An 18,174-nucleotide genomic window follows, 5' to 3' on the forward strand; every position below is an offset into this window, starting at 1 on the left:
ACAGCCCTTCAGTGGGTGCACAGCGGTGCCTCACATAGTTTTAATTGGCATCTTCCCTCATGACCAATGATGCTGAGTATCTCTGAGGTGCATGTTAGCTATTTATGTATCTTCTTTGTCTAGCTTCTTTTTAATAGAATCTTATTACTGCCCTTATAATTCAGACCCAATTCTTTATACAACTGAGGCAGTAAATTTGTAATTTTCTAAACCTTTTGCTGTCCTTTTGAAATTAATTTCACTGTTTTTTTGTCCACACCCCCTTTGGTAGGAATAACAACATCCCTTCTTGTGTGCCTATGGTGCGCAGAAATACTTCTGTTCTTCAACTCCCATCACTCATTCCTAAGTGACCTACTTATGTGTGCTCCTGGCTTTTTATCTCAAGCATCTAGCATGGCTGCGCCTATAATTTATTACTAAGAAGTATATTTACTTCTTTATAAGCAGATGAATCTATTTTGTCTGACACCATCATACATTTCTTCAATAATCATACAATGCACCTTCCTTCTAAACATGAGATAATCTCATTCTACTGTCCTCTGCTTCAAATAAAGGTATCTATGTGCATAGGGTGGCCTTGGACAAATGGCGCCTATAATTATTACCATGAAACGTCCAGTTAATTTTTCCCTATTCTCTTACATATATTATGTTATCATTGTTCCTCTTCCCACTGTTGGACTTTACCCACTTTGCCATATTAAGTTTTTGTACAAGTCTGAGAATCTCCGGAATCAATTTTTGTCTGTGTGCAACTTAATGGAAGAGTACTTTGAAAAAATAGAATAGCATTTAGAGAAAACTTTTGTTTAAAAATTTCTGAGTTTCAAATGTTTAAGACCCATACACTTAATGACTATTTAATTTTTCCTTCATTGATTCAATTAAGCACAAGAGGTTACAACACTGTGTTTCAAAATATGGCCCTCCTACTATTACTATTTACATTAGAATCACGAGTAGATTTTGTCATAAAGGCAAGTTTCTGGGTGCCATCAGACTTGAGGGGAGGCCCAGGAAGCTGCATTTTGGCTTGTAGGCTTACTGGGTTATTCTTAGGCACGTGGATATTCTTAGGACAGGGGAACAGAGCTTCATCAAGTTATTACTGCCTTTGCTGTTAGATGTTATCAGTGAGGTCTGGCTTTACTGGTAAGCTGGTTAAATAAGGGATGGCCAATGGGGGGATGTTCAGTAGAGGCAAGAGGCCATGATGTGAGTAAGCCATAGGGAGGCATGGGCTGCAAGCAAGCTGGGAGGTGGGCTCAGCAATGATGGTGCTGGGATCATGCTGTCAAGCAGGACTTGAGTCCCCTGATGGGAATATGAGCTGTAGTTTGACCACCTGCTAAGCACAGAACTTGGGCAGAGAGGGACGGCTCCTACCTGAAAGAACTGTGGTGCTGGCTGATTAAGTCTGTGGATCCCCCGTGTTTGGGGATCAAAACATATCAGTACCATCCTCTACACCAACTCATCCCATTTCAGTTTTGAACCGAAGTACTTACCTTAATAAGGGTCAAGATTCCTTCGTTAGTTTGAGTATCAGTTTCTATGTGGAAATAACTCTTTTCATTTCCTGATGCAAATGTAAAATTTGCTAACCAGTTATCAGAGCCTATTTCATCAGCATCGAACACTTTGATGCGCATAACTTCTACATTGGCCTGATTTTCTTCCACCATGCCTTCATACTGCAAAATAGGAACACATGATCTTTATTTTAATGTAACACAAACCTAAGGGCTATATTTTTAGGCCGGACTAAAATGGAGCAAGTCGATGCCATTTGTTGTAAGAATAACAGTTACCATTTGATTTTCCACTACAGGGATGTTGTCATTCACGTCCAAAATGCGAATCTGAACTTGCGCTTGACTCGCTCGCTTATCTGTTATCTGTCCATTGCCATCTCTTGCTTCTACAGTCAAAGTATAGATGTTGTGCTCCTGCAGGGTGATGAAAAATACCCAGCTCGGGTGAAAATGACTCACGCCCAAATTGTCTTTCTGTTCACTTTATCATCAAGGGAATGGACCACAGTATAATTCACTGATAAATGAATTGGTTCTTCTATTACTTGTGAGAAGGTGCTATCTGTCTGCTGTCAGCATTTTTCTAGAAGGGCAGAAAAGCCTAGAGGGGTCGTTGATAGTCAAATTCCTAAATACATTATTGGCAATGTCATCAGGAGATGAGTCTCTCCTTTAAGTAGTCTGCACAGGCAAGTGCCATTCAAAGTGCAGTGTGCTCTACCCTGGGAGTGAGGGTGGGGCTCCAGGACGGACCTCTGCCCCACCCTTCCTGTGCAGCTGAAGGTAGGCCTGGAAACCTGGCCCCTGAGAAAACCTGGCCAATGAAAGCAGCACCTGGTGAACTGTCAGACATGCCGAGAGAATGTGCCCAGAGACAGCCCCTCTTCCAAAGGGAGCCCTTCTCTTTGGAACAGTCCCCTGTGGATGGCACCGTTCAGTGGCTGGGGTTCAGGAAGCCAGTACCTGGTCTGGTGCAGGCCAGAAGCTCCCAGCGGAAGGCAGGCTGGCAGAGGCTCTGGAGCCAGCCGCGTGGGTTCCAACTCTGGCTTTATCGTTTACTAGCTGCACTGACACATACCTGGGCCCCCAGCTTCCTTCTGGGTAAACTGGGAGAGCAGCTGGACCTGCCACACAGGGTTTTGGGTGGGCTAGGTGGGTCAGGCTAGGTAAAGGGCTGAGCACAGCACCTGGCACATGCAAATGCCAGTACGTGGCAGCCGTTATTACGGGCTAGGCTGTCCACACTGCAGAGGAAGCCACTTGTTAAAAAATCAGACCAGTAATTCAAAATAATACTTTTCCATTCAAATTTTATGTGAAAAGGTATATGGTAGAATTTTAGGAGTGATAATATCCTTTCACAAAGACCTTGATAGGCATGCTGGGCATGATCTCCCCTCTGGACAGAAACCATTTTTCCAAGTCATACAGAATGTAATGCCTACACTTGGATATGACTTGTATTTGGTAATGACACAGTGTTCTTAGGATCATTTTTTTACTCATGCACTCTTAAAACCTTTTTCATCTAAAATTTTCCTGTTGAGTTAGAAATGCAAAAGTGAAATGTCTGAGAGAACAGACTTTCTAGGAAACCTATTCAAATTTTCCTCCAGTTCGGGATTTACAGAAATTCTTTCCTTTACAAATATTTCTATTACCCTAATGGGACTTCTATTTCAATCTTTTTTCCCTTTACATCTGCATTAGCAGTAGGAGAGACTCCTGACATTTCCCTCAGAACCCAAACGAAGTTCTAACGTGCTGCTTCAGGACTCTCTAGCCAGCAGCATTGTGACTGGACAGGCCAGAGGACAGTGCTGACCTTCTATAAACTTTCTGGAAGCCTGAGTTTAAAAGTAAAAACAGGCGATACTACTCTTAAACAAATACATTTTATTTAACTCACAGTATCCAAAATACTATCATTTTAATATGCAAGCAACAAAAAATTATCAAGGTGATATTTCACATTCTTTTTCATAAGACATCTTCCCCATCTGGTGACTATAGACACTTAGACATACATTTCAGTTTGGACCAGCCACATTTCCAGAGCTCAACGGCCACCTAAGGCTAGTGGCTACCACCCGGACAGCACGGGCCTACAAATGGATAATTCCAAGACTCACCTTATGAATCAGGAATATACAGCAAAGTGGGGAGCCAGGAAAGGAAAGAAACACAGAGAGGAGAACCTGGAAATATCGAGCAGAGTTTAAAAGGTGAGCAACAGAAAATAATCAATTTACCTCTCTGTCCAAGGTAATACTGGTTGTGAAAATCTCTCCTGTATCTTTGTTGAGGTGGAATACTGGTGGATAAGGAGGCTCCTGAGATACGAGTCTGTAAGAAATCTTAGAATTCAGAGTGTTGGGCTCGTCTGCATCTGTTGCGCTGATTTTCATCACAAGTGTATCTGGCATTAGGAACAAAGGTGTCCAAGATGAAGCTCAACTTCAAGCACATTTCCAGGTGTCACTATTTTCTTTATAGTATCTGCTTGTTCCAAAAAGGATTTTAGATGCTTATCAGAACTGCAATTTACCAAGATCAGAAAATGCAACGGGATAAAGAAATGCAAATGGAGAACAGAAACAGGGAAAATAAGATGCAGACAAGCTGAGGTCGGTGCACACAACCGTAGGAGTGAATCCCCAGTGACCAGCACAAAGAAGGAAGAGTGGACAGATACAAACACATGCTTATCAACACGCCAGCAGTTCAGAAGTATAGCTTTCCTTTGTATTATGATCAGAGAGAACCCTCTCCTGTAAGTCTTCACACAGAACACTGCACTGAACAACACTGTCAGTAACCCTTATATTAGAAATACTCTAAGTGAAGGTTGCAAGCTGCTTCCAGCGGGCCAGAGCCAGCCAGCCGCCAGTGTTTGCAAATAAAATTTTATTGCGACACAGCCTTGCCCATTTGATTACATACGCCTATGGGTGCTTTCTGGCTCTGAGACAGAAGAGCTGCTACAGACCTGACCGGTCACGTCAATCTGCCATGCAGGCCTTTGAACATATTATAAACAAGCAGGTCCAAAGCTACAGCGATAGTCTTACTGCTATTTGTCCTGTGGGTAATACGCAGCCTCCATTAAGGTATAGAATTTAGTGTTGTTACCTGATGGAGTTAAAATGACCCTGGGTATTCATGCATAAAATAGCTTCTTACGTTGTGCGCTCAACTCTTCAACAGACCCGACGAAGACGTCCTGTGTGAACACTGGCTCGTGGTCATTGACATCCAGGACTTTGATGCGGAGCTCTAATGGCTTCTCTAGGCTGTTTCCTTTTTCATCCAAAGCGTAACCAGTTAGCTGAAATCATGACATAATAGACGACATTAGATTTAAGCTAAACTACTTGGTGTCAAACAATAGCAAAATAAAACAGAACTATTACTAAACAACCTACTAATAAATGTAAAACTGTTCTTACCAGAAAAGCCGGTGTTTCTTCTCTATCAAGAATGCTGGTAATGTTCAATTCTCCTGTGTCTTTATTAAAGACAAATATACCAAAAGGCGGCTCTGTGATCCCCTTTCCAGTGTATCTGTAAGTAATTCTGAGTCCTCTTTCTTCTGCAACATCAGAATGTATCTGCCGTGAAACAAGAGAGCAGTGCCTCATGTTAGCCCCACGACTCCCATGGGGATGCTCTTCATGGGAGATGTCCCTCTGGGTTGTCACGTCACAGGAGGGAGGTGAGAGCAAAGGACTGCAGCAGAGAACCTGGGTTCTAATCCCGCCTCAGTCTCTCACTGATTACTGGCACCAGGTCAGTTATGTGTGCCTTGGTGTTCCTGTCTGTACAGGGCGGAGTCTATGCCTACCGCTGAGGGTTGTCACAAACTTCAGATACTGTTAGGGGCACATGTTCGGGCCATCCAATCATAAGAAAGAATAAATAAGGCCTCCTTCCTTGGGAGGATTATAATAGTCAAGCACCTTGCCTGCGTGGACTGCCTCAGCAGTTTCTCACAGTCTGATCTTCTGTAGTTATCAGCTTCATTCTTTATAAATAATGTTATTCTTATGTCTAACTCTTCATTGGAAAATACGTGTCCACGGCCCCCTCTGGATGTTGGCACTGCTGGGAGCAGGGCAGGAGCCGTGAGCTAAGGCTGTGCCCCTCCCCCCAGGAGCTTACATCCCACCAAGGAAGTCATAAGCTGAAAGGGAGTAAGGGGCAGAGAGAGTGGGGCTGAGGGAGGAGACGGGACTCTGTGAAGGTGACATGAGCACAGAGGCTCGATGCGAGGACACGGCAGGTATCTGTGGGGAGGTCATGCCAGGCCGAAGGGACAGCAGGTGCAAAGGGCAGGAGGCCGGGACAGGCTGGCGTTGGTTTATGGGTGTAGCAGAGTGGGTGACGGAGGGGACAGGAGCTGAGGTCAGAGAGGAGGTCGGGGCCAAGAGAGACTAAGAGCTCATGGAGGCCGGGGTAGGGCTCATTCTTGCAACAACAGCGGGAGGCCACTGAAAGGGCCTCCCTGAGGAGGGGGCATGATTTGATATGCTTTCTCAAAAGATGGCTCCGGCTACTTCCTGAGAACGGACTGGGGGGGGGTACAGACTGGGTGGGGGTACAGGAGTGAAAGCAGAGGCGGATCAGGGGCACTTTGGAAATGGGGGTCAGAGAGGACACTGACTTGGATGGGGGGGTGGCAGCAGAGAGAAGACCTGGGATGCACTTTGGGGTGGAATTGACAATATTTGCTACATTCAGAAAAGTTGGCTAGAGTTACATGGTCATTTACTGACATGGGCAGAGCTCACAGAGAGCAGCTTTGGGGACAAATCAGGGTTCATGTTTGCACATTCTAAGTATGAGATACATATTAGTAAGATTACCATACATTTATCTAGAAATAGGACACTTTGAGAGTAAAAGGGGGGTTATTAATTATTAAGCCAGGACAACGGACAGAAGACAAGATTGTCTCAGGCAGGAATGTACAGTCCCCCTGTAGGTAGGTAGGTATCTGTTCATTTTGAAAGTTACTTTTTATGTGTAGGGTGGCAGAATATTCTGCCTCAAAATATGCCACTTTGGTATAAGGATTATTTCAAGTTGAAGGTAATTAAGAAGCATATATAAGAAAAGCTCTGTACCCTCTATCTGCTAAAAGCTGGGGCTAGATCTACAAAGGTGTCCTCCCTCCTTACCTCTATCAGAAGCGCATCATCAGAGAAACCGTAGACCCTTATCAGCTTGCCCATGGCACCAGCAACCCACAAAACCGACTTTACTCACAAGCCTTTCTCTACCGCATTTCCCAGAGTTTGGTCCCCCTGGAGATTCAAGGTCCTTTTCCTTTGTCTATCACTTCTCTAAAAATTTACGGTCCCTTTAAGATGCTATATAAGCCCAATTCTAACCCAGCCTTCAAGTTACTCATCTCTGAGTACTCCTATGTGTTCAGGAGCCATACAAACACATTAGTGACCTTCTGTTTTTTCCTTGTTAATCTTTGTCAGTCCAGTTTACAGGCCTCCAGCCAGAGAACCTAGGAAGGTTGCAGGATGCTAATATCTCCTTTTGAGTATTATAACTCTGTCAAACAACTAGTGCCAGATCCCTTACCTCTTAGTTGAACCAAAGCCCCAAACTATGTGTATTTTCACCACTGATGCTGCGTCTTCCAGAATGGAAAGCAGACCTTCATGTTGGCACTCTCTGCTAAAAATTAAGGTCTGCTAATTTTCCAGCATTAGCAGATTGCTAAATAACTCAGTAAGCTCATTGTGTAATTTTCCTTTGGTAATTTAAAGTGAAGAAAGAAGTCCTCTTATACCATATTTTAGTAATATGCATATATCCCTGATCCTCACTAGAAGATACCTTGGCAATTGGATTCTTTTTGGACAGATCCTCTCCCTCCCGAAGAGCCACAGGGGCTGTGATCCAGGCGCGCTTCTGCCGCACTGAGTGAGTACGCGAGGGAAGCAGCTTATTTTCAAGTCCTGTGTTTAAGGCCTCAGCAACAAAATAATACCAGAGATTATTAAGTATCCTAAAACACCCATGTGGTACCCTGTAATTTACTAAAACTTTAAAAATAGTTGCACAAATTTTAAGACATAAATTTCATATTTCTTACTGGGCTTCATTTTCAAAGAGGAAACGTATACACCCTAGTAAATTTTATAGGCATTCAAGAAATTGTCTCCAAACAGGTAAACTGGTTTCGTTTTCATCAGTAAGAAAAGATTTCCCAGGATGAAGAGTTTAAAACGCTAAAGAGTAACTTTGTGATCTTACACACAAATTAAAAATAACATGTCAAAACTGAAAATGAAGTTACATTTTTCCATAGTAGCTTACAGTTTAAAAATGGATTATTAAATGTTTTAAGACTAAAGCTTAGTAACCTGTTGATATCAATTTGATGTAAAACAGTGAAAGTGTCAGCCAATGAATTTTAAGCCTGAGGTAATGGATTAAATTGCCTATCTTTTGTTTTTAGGACATTTAAGTGGAAAACTATTCTATAAATTTTCAGTTGAGCTTTAACAAGTATATATTTTAATCCAAAGAAAGTTTCAATACAGCTGGCTACTATCTTAAGGTCAGAACTGATTATTATACTAGGTTTATTATTTTATGCATTTTGTTACTCTACATAACAAGTATTTTATTTCAAAATACTTAGACTGGTTATTGCTAGGTCGCTAAATTTTTCTTTAAGTTGAAAAAATTCTTCTAAAAAATGAAATTATTTGTATTATTAAATAGCATTAAAGAAACACTAGAGTAACATTAAAATTTATAATATAAAAATGTAAAACTACTTTTTCACTCATACTTCAGAGCATTCACTGTTAACAGCTCGATAAATATCTTTTATCATCTTTCCTCATGACCATACAGTTGCACATATATAAAGGTCTTTTTCCCATAAAAACAGAATTATATTATTCATCTTATTCTTCCCCTTGATTTTTATTCAGTACCTCAGCATGGACATTCTTTCATGTACGAATTATTTTACCATTTGTCCACTGATGGACATTCAGACTGTCAAAGAATGGTGGTGCATCCAACATCTTGGATAAAGGTTCCCTGGGTGTGTTTGAGTGGCAGCTGCTGTGTCTCAGGGAATCTGCATTTTTAATCTGGTAAAATAGAGCCAAACTACCTTCCATGAAATTAAGCCTCTACACCCAAAAGACAGAAGTAATCCCCTTTGTTTCTTACCTCTAAATGGAGCCCATTTCCAAAGTTAATGCAGATCTGGAAAATAAAATGATTCATTTGCTGTTTAATACAGTCTTTCACTCAATTCAGTTTAAATACTTTGTTAATGAATAACCCACCACCTAAGATATTATAGACATTAAAAAAAAAAGTTTAACCCCCATTTCCATTCTCCTTGTTTGTCAAAAGGAAACACATTTTAACTTTCCTTTGTCCCCTTGCCACGACCAGGACCAGAGAGAAGAAGCTCCATTCGCTTTGGTCTCCCACTTCCAGGGAGCTCAGAACACAACTGACAGCAGGGAAGCAGAGGCAAGAGCTTTGCCCCTGGAATCTGAGCCGGTCTCTGGCCCTGTTCTGCGTCTCCCGCGGTTTTCTTCTTGGGGATCCGCTGACAGCCTTCCTCAAGGCCTTTGCTGTGAGATTCCCCTCCCCACCCCCCCAGCCCTGCCTTTGGCTTCTGAAGCTCTTGTAGCCCATTGATCTCCTCTGGGCCTCGCTTTTCTCTTGGCTGAATCTAAACCAGCACTTTCTAACGGTGGCCACACGTGGCTAATTACATCTTATTTCAAAATACTTACATTGGTTATCACTAGGACATGGACTTATTCTTTCAGATAAAAAAATTCTTCTAATGTAAAAAATGAAATTACGTAACAACATTAAAGAAAGATTAAGGTAACATTAAAGTTTATAATGTAAAAATGTAAAATGTCCTTCCTTGGAATAAGTTAGTATTCCAAATGATAACTTCCAAATTGTTATTTGATATTAATAATTCATTTGCTCAATAGCCATACAAGGTAAGTTGCTTAAGAACTTTATTTCCATCACTGCAGGCAAGTCTATTGGACGAAGCTAGTAGATTATTGTCCAAGATGTGAGTGACTCGGGGGTCCCTTATTCTCTTGACCTTCTAGCATTCCTGCCTGGCTTTTCCCTCAACTCTGCAAGCCAGTCACTGTCTTTGATTCTGACTCTGCTGACAACACCTCTAGGAGGGCTGGAGGCAAATGGATCCATCACACGTTCACGCTGACAGCTGCTTCCTCATGGGGTGGGGCTTGTTTCCAGGGTGACCATGTTTGCATTTGAGAGCCGCTCTCACCTGGAGGGCTGGCATTCCACCATTAGCAACCCTTAGTTCTGTGCTCATTCAGACCTGAAATTTCACTGTCCCACCCTTGTTTCTCTTATCGTGTCTCTATCATGCCATCCAAATTTCAGGAGAGTACCCGACCTCACCACTGACCTCTGAGCCTATTTGGAGATGTCCCTGTGTTTTATCTTGACTGTATCTGCGATCATCTCTCCCCTGCTTTCTCCAAGAGGTGTCCTGATTGCTTTCCAGTTAACTCTCATCTGGGCGATTTTTTCCTACTTATTCTCCTACACTTATCTTCTCAAGAACCTTGTTCCTCCTACTAATCTTTTATCTTCATTCGCCACTGGCTAATCAAACATGTTTATTTCCTTCCCATTGACTCACCAGACAGATTTAGAGGTCCCCTATCTTTAAAATAAACCTTGCTTCTGCTGACATTTTATCTACTGCTCTTTATCCTTTTTACTGTAATTCCAAACTGAAATGTCTGTGCTTTTTGCCTTCGTTTGCATACCTTCCATTTGGCATTAACTGGTTATAATCTGTCTTAACTTTGGATTTTCTTAGTCCTGCCTTTTCTCCTCTGCATGTCAGATCGCATGCTCCATGAAGTCCTCGTTAGTAAATCATGGAACATAGTGCTTCCTCTGAGGTTTTCAAGGCCCTTTCACTTATGCACACCCTTTGAAGGCTTCTGGAAGGTTCTGTTCTACATGTGGGTCTTTCACCTTCCTTCTTCCCTCTACCTTATACAGCTCTTGCCTCCACCTCTGCAAAGACAAAGTCAGGGATGGTGGACGTACAGCTTCTAGTGTGAGCCTCTCCAGGGCTGAGGAACAGCCATGGCTGATTTTCTACTTTACCGCCAGATGTGTTCTTTCTTCCTCGTCCCTGTATTAGCAGTTTACTTGGCTGGCAATGGCCACAGTAGTGTCCCCCAGATGCATGTATATCCAAAGGTGGCATGGCATGAAAAGCAAGTGAATGGATGACTTCTATCCACATGCTCCCCAGATGGGAAGTTTGAAAGGAAAGACTGCATCATCAGGAGACATCCTTAAAATGCAATATATTTCTTTCCCAGACATATTGTGCAGGCCGTATTGAGGGTTTGGCTAGATCAAATGTACACCACCTTTATTTTTCCTGAGAATCTTTGGGGCATAGCAGAAGGTATAATAATTACATGGTAATTTAAGTAGATATTATTCTGGCAAAGTTATCATCTGTTTTATAGGATATAAATAAAAGGGGGCAACTTACAGTCCTTTAGTCAAATGTAAACTCTTCATAAGAGTATCTTCATTGATTTTCATTGGAATGTAATTTCTAGAGTTATTTGCTAAGAAGCACAGAAAATAACATGGTTACAAACAGTGCTTTGTAAACTCAAATGTGTATTCTGCTCACTGGGGATCTTGCTAAAATGAAGATTTCAAGTCAGTAGGTCTGGAGTTCAGCTTACACTTTGCATTTCTAACTGACTCTTAGATGATGCTGAAATTGCAGACTCTTGAAGAGCAGTTTTGTTCTTGAAGAACAATTTTGCAGAACATGATAACAGAATATCGATAATTCGCTTAGGGGTAAAGACAGGGAATCACACTTGCTCATATTGTCTCAGCAGTCACCAGAAGAAACTTTGTCACTCGTTCGCTAATATGTTGAAAGCAGAGATATTTGGTTTCATTAACTTACTTATATTTAACTGAAAAATTTTTTTAAATTGTAAATATACACACAGAGTGAACAGTACAACGAACATTCACAAGCCTACAGACCACAAATACCTTGTCTCTATTACCTGGTACATGCTTTGTTAAAAATAGATTTTAAAATTCAGGAATAATTTTAGATCTACACAAATGTACAAAGATAGTGCAGAGTTCCCTTACACATTTCCCCTTAACAAATCTTAAGTAACTATCATGCATATTGTATTGAAATACTTATGATATTAACATTGGTATATTTATATAAGGCATGGTTAACTAAATTCCAGACTTTATTCAGATTTTGTTCTTTTTCTATTCCAGCATCCAAACTAGGACTCCATATTGCATCTGTCATGCCTCCTCTGGTCTCTGACAGTTTCTCAGTCTTTTCTTGCTTATGACCTTCAGTTTTGATAGTGGCCAAGTATCCTGTAGACTGTCCCCCAACTTGGTTTTATATGTTGTTTTCTCACAATTAGGCCAGGGCAATGTGATTTTGGAAAGAACACCATGGACTCTGATGTTTTCATCATATATCAGGGGTACATGACATCTGCATGACACTACTAGTTAAGGTAACCTTTGCAGCTTTCTCCAGGTAAAGCTACTACTTTCCTTTTCCTATTCTAGCCTTGCAAGTGCGTCACTAAGTATTCACCCTCAGGGCGGGAATGGGCCAGGGAGAGAGATTAAGCTGCATTTCCTGTGGGAGGGACATCACACAAATTACTTGAAATTCTTTGTAAGAAATATTTCTCTCTTCTTCCCTCACTTATTCATCCATTTAGCCATTTTATCAGGCTTATTTTAAGGACTCCTGCATATTTATCCTGTGGGTTATAAACCAATACTTTATTAAATTCTGTTGTTCAAATAGCACTAGTTTTGGCCATCAGAAGATCTTTTAGGTTGGTTCTGTGTCCCTTTGACATGTCCCCATCTTTCTGTTTTTTGAGCTCTTTCTTACCGTCCAGTATCACAAGATGATCCAGGCTCATCTTGTATGTCACCTAGCCTAGCTTTAGAACAAGCCGTTTCCCCAAGGAGCCAATTTCCAGGGTTGGAAAATGGTATGGAGAAGCCCAGATCTGGTGTGGGTGTAACACATACATATATAGGGCTTGTCTCCTCAGCCACTTTTTAGGGGAGGTCATAAAGGTAGAGCTTTTCTTAACTTTACTACCAGATACTCTGTTTCAATCATCATTTTGGAGTAGCAATATCATCTGGGAGGAAGTGACTTTGGAAATGATGTCTCGTCTCTGTACGCAAAGAAGTTGTGTTTTTAGAGGAACCAGAAAAATCCTTCAAAAGGTATTCCAATTTATTAAAGTTAAAAAATTAAAGAAAAATCTCTACCATTGGATCCTATTTATCTTCTAAGAACTGGCTTTCCTAGAAACTGGCAAGAAAATAATTTTATTTGGCTCAGGCATGAGAGAAGGTCAAACATTACTGCAAAAATATCAATGTTCTCTTTGTTCTCAAGGTTGCAGCTTTAGCAAAGGCTTCCTGCTCTGAATTCACCTTGATGAGTTTAATAAGCAGAACCCAGGAGGACTCATGAGTCACTGGGTGACAGCTGCTCTTGACTGACAGGTCCTCAATCTGAAGTTCACAACCTTGAAATGTTCTTCTGTGTTTCTGTGAGTCCATGGGGAGGTGACCCCATGCCATGAACTTTAATATCTCAGATGAATAGCTGTTTTATGACAGATGAGATTTAGAGGGCTACAAAGTAGTTTAAAAGCTGTTTCATCATGAAGGCATTCTAATGCTTACGATTTCCATTCAGCCAGAAGTAACTTTACAGAGAAGGTCGTTAGTGTGGCCAACGGACAATCTTGCAGACTCAAATAGAAATGACCTGCACAAGCCTGTTGCTGTTCTTGAAACTCAATCCACTTTTGGACAATCACAGAAATACCTGTGTTATTCCCTTTTTCACACAACCTTTCAACCAAGCAGAATTTTAAAAAATTCTTTGTTTTTCCATTTTACTGTATGGAAAGCAAAATCAGAAACTGTCCTGGGGCCCTTGGTTTATCCCCGATCAATTCTAACAGTGTTTTCAGCTCTGGGTGAAATAATCTAAAGAAAATAAAATGATATAAAGGCCATGGATGGCACTTGTTTATTTCTTCTGATTTTTCTAGTTGTATAGACAGAACTGGAAATCTGGTCCTTAGTAGACTCTGTAGGCCCCAGAAGGTCTGGCAAGACCTCTGTAATGGCAGAAATGCATACATTCAGAAGAGTTCAAGCATCCCAGTGCAGTAAGGGTGCACCCGTGATTTTGGTGAGCTACCGGATCATATGGTAGTCCTATTTTTAATTTTTTGAGAAACCTCCATACAGTTTTTTCATTCACGGTATCAATATACACTCCCTGCAACAGGGCACGAGGGTTCCCTTTTTTCCACATTCCTCATCGACACTTGTTATTTCTGGTCTTTTGGATAATGGCCACTCTGGCAGGTGTGAGGTAGTATCTCATTGTGGTTTCAATTTGCAATTCCCTGATGGTTAGTGATGTGGAGCGTTTTTTCATGTGTCTGTTGGTCACCTGTATGTCTTCTTAGGAAAAGTCTTTTCAGGTTCTCTGCCCATTTTTTAAATTGGATTGTATTTTTGATAATGAGTTGTATGAGTTCTTTATATATTTTGGATGTTAACTTCTTATTGGATATATCATTGGAAAATATCCTTTCTCACTCAGTAGGTTTTCTTTTAGGCTTATTGACGGCTTCCTTTGCTATGCCAAAAACTTTCTAGTTTGATATTTAGTCCATCTGTTTTCTTTTGCTTTTGTCTTGCCTTAAGCAAAATAAAAAAAATTAATTTTTTAAAAATAAATTAAAAAAGATTTAAAAAAGTATTACTAGGACTGATTCAAAGTGCCTACTGCTTATGTTTTCTTCTAGGAGTTTTATGATTTCAGGTCTTATTAAGTTTTTAATCCATTTTGAATTTATTTTTGTATACAGTCTAAGAAAGCGGTGCAGTTTCATTCTTCTGCATTTAGCTATTTAGTTTTCCCAACACTATTTATTGGAAAGACTGTCTTTTCTCCATTATATTTCTTGCCTCCTTTGTGAAAGATGAATTGACCATATATGTGCAGGTTTATTTCTGGGATTTCTAGTCTGTTTCATTGATCTATGTGTCCGTTTTTATGCCAGTACTATACTGTTTTGATTAAAATAGTTTTGTAGTATAGTTTGAAATGTGGGAGCATAATACTCCCAATTTTGTTCTTCTTTCTCAAGGGTCTTTTGTGGTTCCATACAAATTTTAGGATTCTTTAATCTAGTTTTGTGAAAAAATGCCACTGGTATTTTGATAGGGGTTGCATTGAATCTACAGATTTCTTTGGGCCGTACAGACATTTTAACAATTATTAATTCTTCCAATCCATGAGCACAGTATATCTTTCCATTTATTTGTGCATCCTCAATTTCATCAATGTCTTAGTTTTCAGAGTATAGGTCTTTCAGCTCCTTGTTAATTTCTAACTATTTTATTCTTTTTGATGCAGTTGTAAATGATAATGCTTTCTTAATTTCTCTGATAGCTCATTAGTGTATAGAAATGCAATCGATTTCTGCACATTGATTTTGTATCCTGCAACTTTACTGAATTAATTTATTAGTCCTAATAAATTAATTAGGTTTTGGTGGAGTCTTTAGGGTTTCTACCTAGAGTATCATGTCATCTGCACATAGTGACAGTTTTATGTCTTCCTTTCAAATCTGGACGCCTTTTATATCTTCTTGACTAATTGCTGGCCTAGGACTTCCAATACCATGTTGAATAAAAGTGGCAAGAATGAGCACCTTGCTTTATTCCTGATCTTAGAGGAAAAGTTTTCATCTTTTCACTACTGAGTATGTTAGCTGTGGATTTGTCATATATAGCCTTAAGTATATTGAGATACATCCCCTCTATACCCATTTTGTTGAGTTTTTATCATAGATGTTGAATTTTGTGAAATGCTTTTTCTGCATCTGTTGAGATAACTTTTATCCTTTGTTTTGTTAAAGTGGTGTATCATATTGACTGATTTGTGGATATCCAACAATACTTATATCTCTGCAATAAATTCCACTTAATTGTGGCATATGATCCTTTTAATATATTGTTTACTAATATTTTTGAGGATCTTTGCATCTATGTTCATCAGGGATAGTGGTCTATAATTTTCTTCCTTTTTTTTTTTTTTGGTAGTGTCTTGTCTGGTTTTGGTATCAGGGTAATGCTGGCCTTGTAGAATGAGTTTAGAAGCATTCCTTCCTCAATTTTTTGGATAGTTTGAGGATAGGTATAAACTTGCTGTGGAGCAGCTGTGTCTGGGGACGTCTCTCCCTGCCTAGGTGAAACCTCAACCTGGATGGGGAGGGTTCTTGACTCTGATCGAAGAAGAATTCTTGATGTCAAACAGACGAGTATAGGTAAGGAAGTAATTCATTAAAGTGACAGTAGCAGTGAATGACAGCAGCCGTGCAGGCAGCAGAGAGCAAGGAAGAAGAGAGGGAGGAAAGGGAAGCTCACTGAACTCCTGCTCAGTGTAGGGCAAATACCTTGCCAACTCCTGAAGCCAGGGTCACCTGGTGTCCAGTGCCCACTTGAATCTGCATGGTGTGGGAACTAAGCCCCTACCACTCCAGGATTTGGTGGAGCCACAGAGCACTGGATGAACTGAGATTATGTTCTGAGAACTTCCCAAAGCAAAGAAAAGAGATTTGGGGTGGGCTGCTAAAGAGTATGACTGTACAGCTATAGTCCTGTCCAGGTCACCCAGGCAACAGGAACTTGCAAGCCCAAATCTGAGATCTCAGGAGCCCTTCCTTTCTTTTCTGAAGTAGGACAGAGAGAGAAAAGACTTGTATTCAAGTCTAGAAAATTGAATGAAATAGCAAAGTAATGAAGATGCTTACTACTGGAAGAGCAGAGACAAAACATAGTAAGTTGAGCAGTGAGAAAGCTTTATTCAAGGCAAAAATACATAGTCAGAGACAGGGGAGTGTGGGCAACCTCAGAGAGGAGGCCCACTCAAGGGCTTAGGATTCTATCCTTTAAGGGTTTCAAGAATAGGATAAAGGGTGGGAGAGAGGGGTGCAGAGGCTTGACTTGTGGTCTCATGAAGTCTATCTCTGGTGAGTGACATTATGCCACCATCCATAGTCAGTTCTCTAGATATTCTGTAAGATAAACTTAACATAGCAATTTATTGATCCTCTTCTTTTCCAAGACAGTGGTTACCCTCAGACAGTGGGAACATGTCCTTTAGGACTGCTTGTCCTGCCTTAAGATAGGGTAGGTTATTGGCTGATAACCATAAAATATGTGAGAAATCTTACCTCCCAACTCCCTGGCTTTTAAAATGGAATCTTAGCCTTAAGAGAGAGTCCCTCCTGTTCTTACTATGCTGTTTATATCTTGGCATTTTTAATGATAGGCAGGACAAATTAATCATGCTGCTTGTCCCATGTCCCTGCCCTGCCTCAAACTCTTCTTTAAATGTTTGGTAGAATTCATCTGTGAAACAGTCTGGTAATGGCATGGAGTTTTTGGATTACTGATTCAAATTCATTACTAGTAATCTGTTCTGTTTTTATTTCTCCATGACTGGAAAATTGTATGTTTCTAAGAATTTATCCACTTTATCTAGGTTGTCAAATTTGTTGGCATATAACTGTTCATAGTAGTTTCTTGTGATCCTTTGTATTTCTGTATAATTGCTTGTCATTCTCTTTCATTTCTGATTTTATTTTGCTCTTCTCTTTTTTTATTGATTAGTCTGGCTAAATGTTTATCAGTTTTGTTTATCTTTTCAAAAAAACCAGCTCTTAGTTTTTTGCTACTGTTTTTTAGTCTCTATTTCATTTATTTCTCCTCAGTAATATTTGTTGAATAAATGAATGTGTCAAGGCTTAATCAACCAGTGAGGTATTTGCATTTTAAAATGATAGAGATAAGTGATAGACTTCAAGATGGTGGCATGAGAGGTGAGATGGAGAATTCCTCCCAAAACCACAGATAGTATGAAAATGTAGTTAATTGATATAACTAACCCTAAAACAACAAGGAAGAAGGCTGAACCAGACTGCACACAGACCTCATGAACAGAGGAGACCTCATGAAATGGTAACGTAGGAAAGCCTTAATCAGGCAGAACCCAAGCCCTTCCCCCACCCCAGCTCACTGGCAGGAGGAAGAGAAACGGAGCAGGGGAGGGGGTGGAAGCCTGGGACTGCTAAACACCCAGCTCTGGAGGTCTGCTTTGGGAGTAGAAACCTACACTGTGTGGTGCTCTGGACATTGGGGAGCTCAGACAGGTGGAGTGCCTTAGAGACAGGTGCCTGGAAGAAGGGAAAGGCAGGCGGTCTGAGAGGCTTCCTAGCAGTGAGAGGGCTGCTGAAGGAGCGGGGTTTGCACGGAGCTTGCTGCGCAGGGGAGGGGAGAGCTGGACAAGGTTTTCTGGGCGCGCTGTGCCCAGCTGGTTGGGAACTTTGAGGAACTTCAGGTGCCCCATCCCCCTGGCTGCCTACTCAGCTCCGAGGCCCTACACTGACATGCTGTCTGCTGCGCCTTCCTCCTA

At 40.8% G+C, this 18,174-nt stretch overlaps 1 protein-coding gene across 1 annotated transcript in view; it reads right to left on the bottom strand.

The window, feature by feature from the left end:
* DSG2 (desmoglein 2) overlaps positions 1 to 18,174 on the bottom strand; it is a 50,293-nt gene that overhangs the window by 22,451 nt on the left and 9,668 nt on the right. The window contains exons 2-8 of the mRNA XM_057503982.1: positions 8,754 to 8,789; positions 7,398 to 7,532; positions 4,991 to 5,152; positions 4,725 to 4,869; positions 3,794 to 3,960; positions 1,818 to 1,955; positions 1,515 to 1,700 (exon numbers count right to left, since the gene is read on the bottom strand). Of these exons, the coding sequence (XP_057359965.1) occupies positions 1,515 to 1,700; positions 1,818 to 1,955; positions 3,794 to 3,960; positions 4,725 to 4,869; positions 4,991 to 5,152; positions 7,398 to 7,532; positions 8,754 to 8,789 (969 nt within the window). The remainder of the gene's footprint in view (positions 1 to 1,514; positions 1,701 to 1,817; positions 1,956 to 3,793; positions 3,961 to 4,724; positions 4,870 to 4,990; positions 5,153 to 7,397; positions 7,533 to 8,753; positions 8,790 to 18,174) is intronic.

The sequence above is a fragment of the Manis pentadactyla genome, chromosome 6 (genome assembly GCF_030020395.1).
Source record: "Manis pentadactyla isolate mManPen7 chromosome 6, mManPen7.hap1, whole genome shotgun sequence".
NCBI classification, from domain to species: domain Eukaryota; kingdom Metazoa; phylum Chordata; class Mammalia; order Pholidota; family Manidae; genus Manis; species Manis pentadactyla.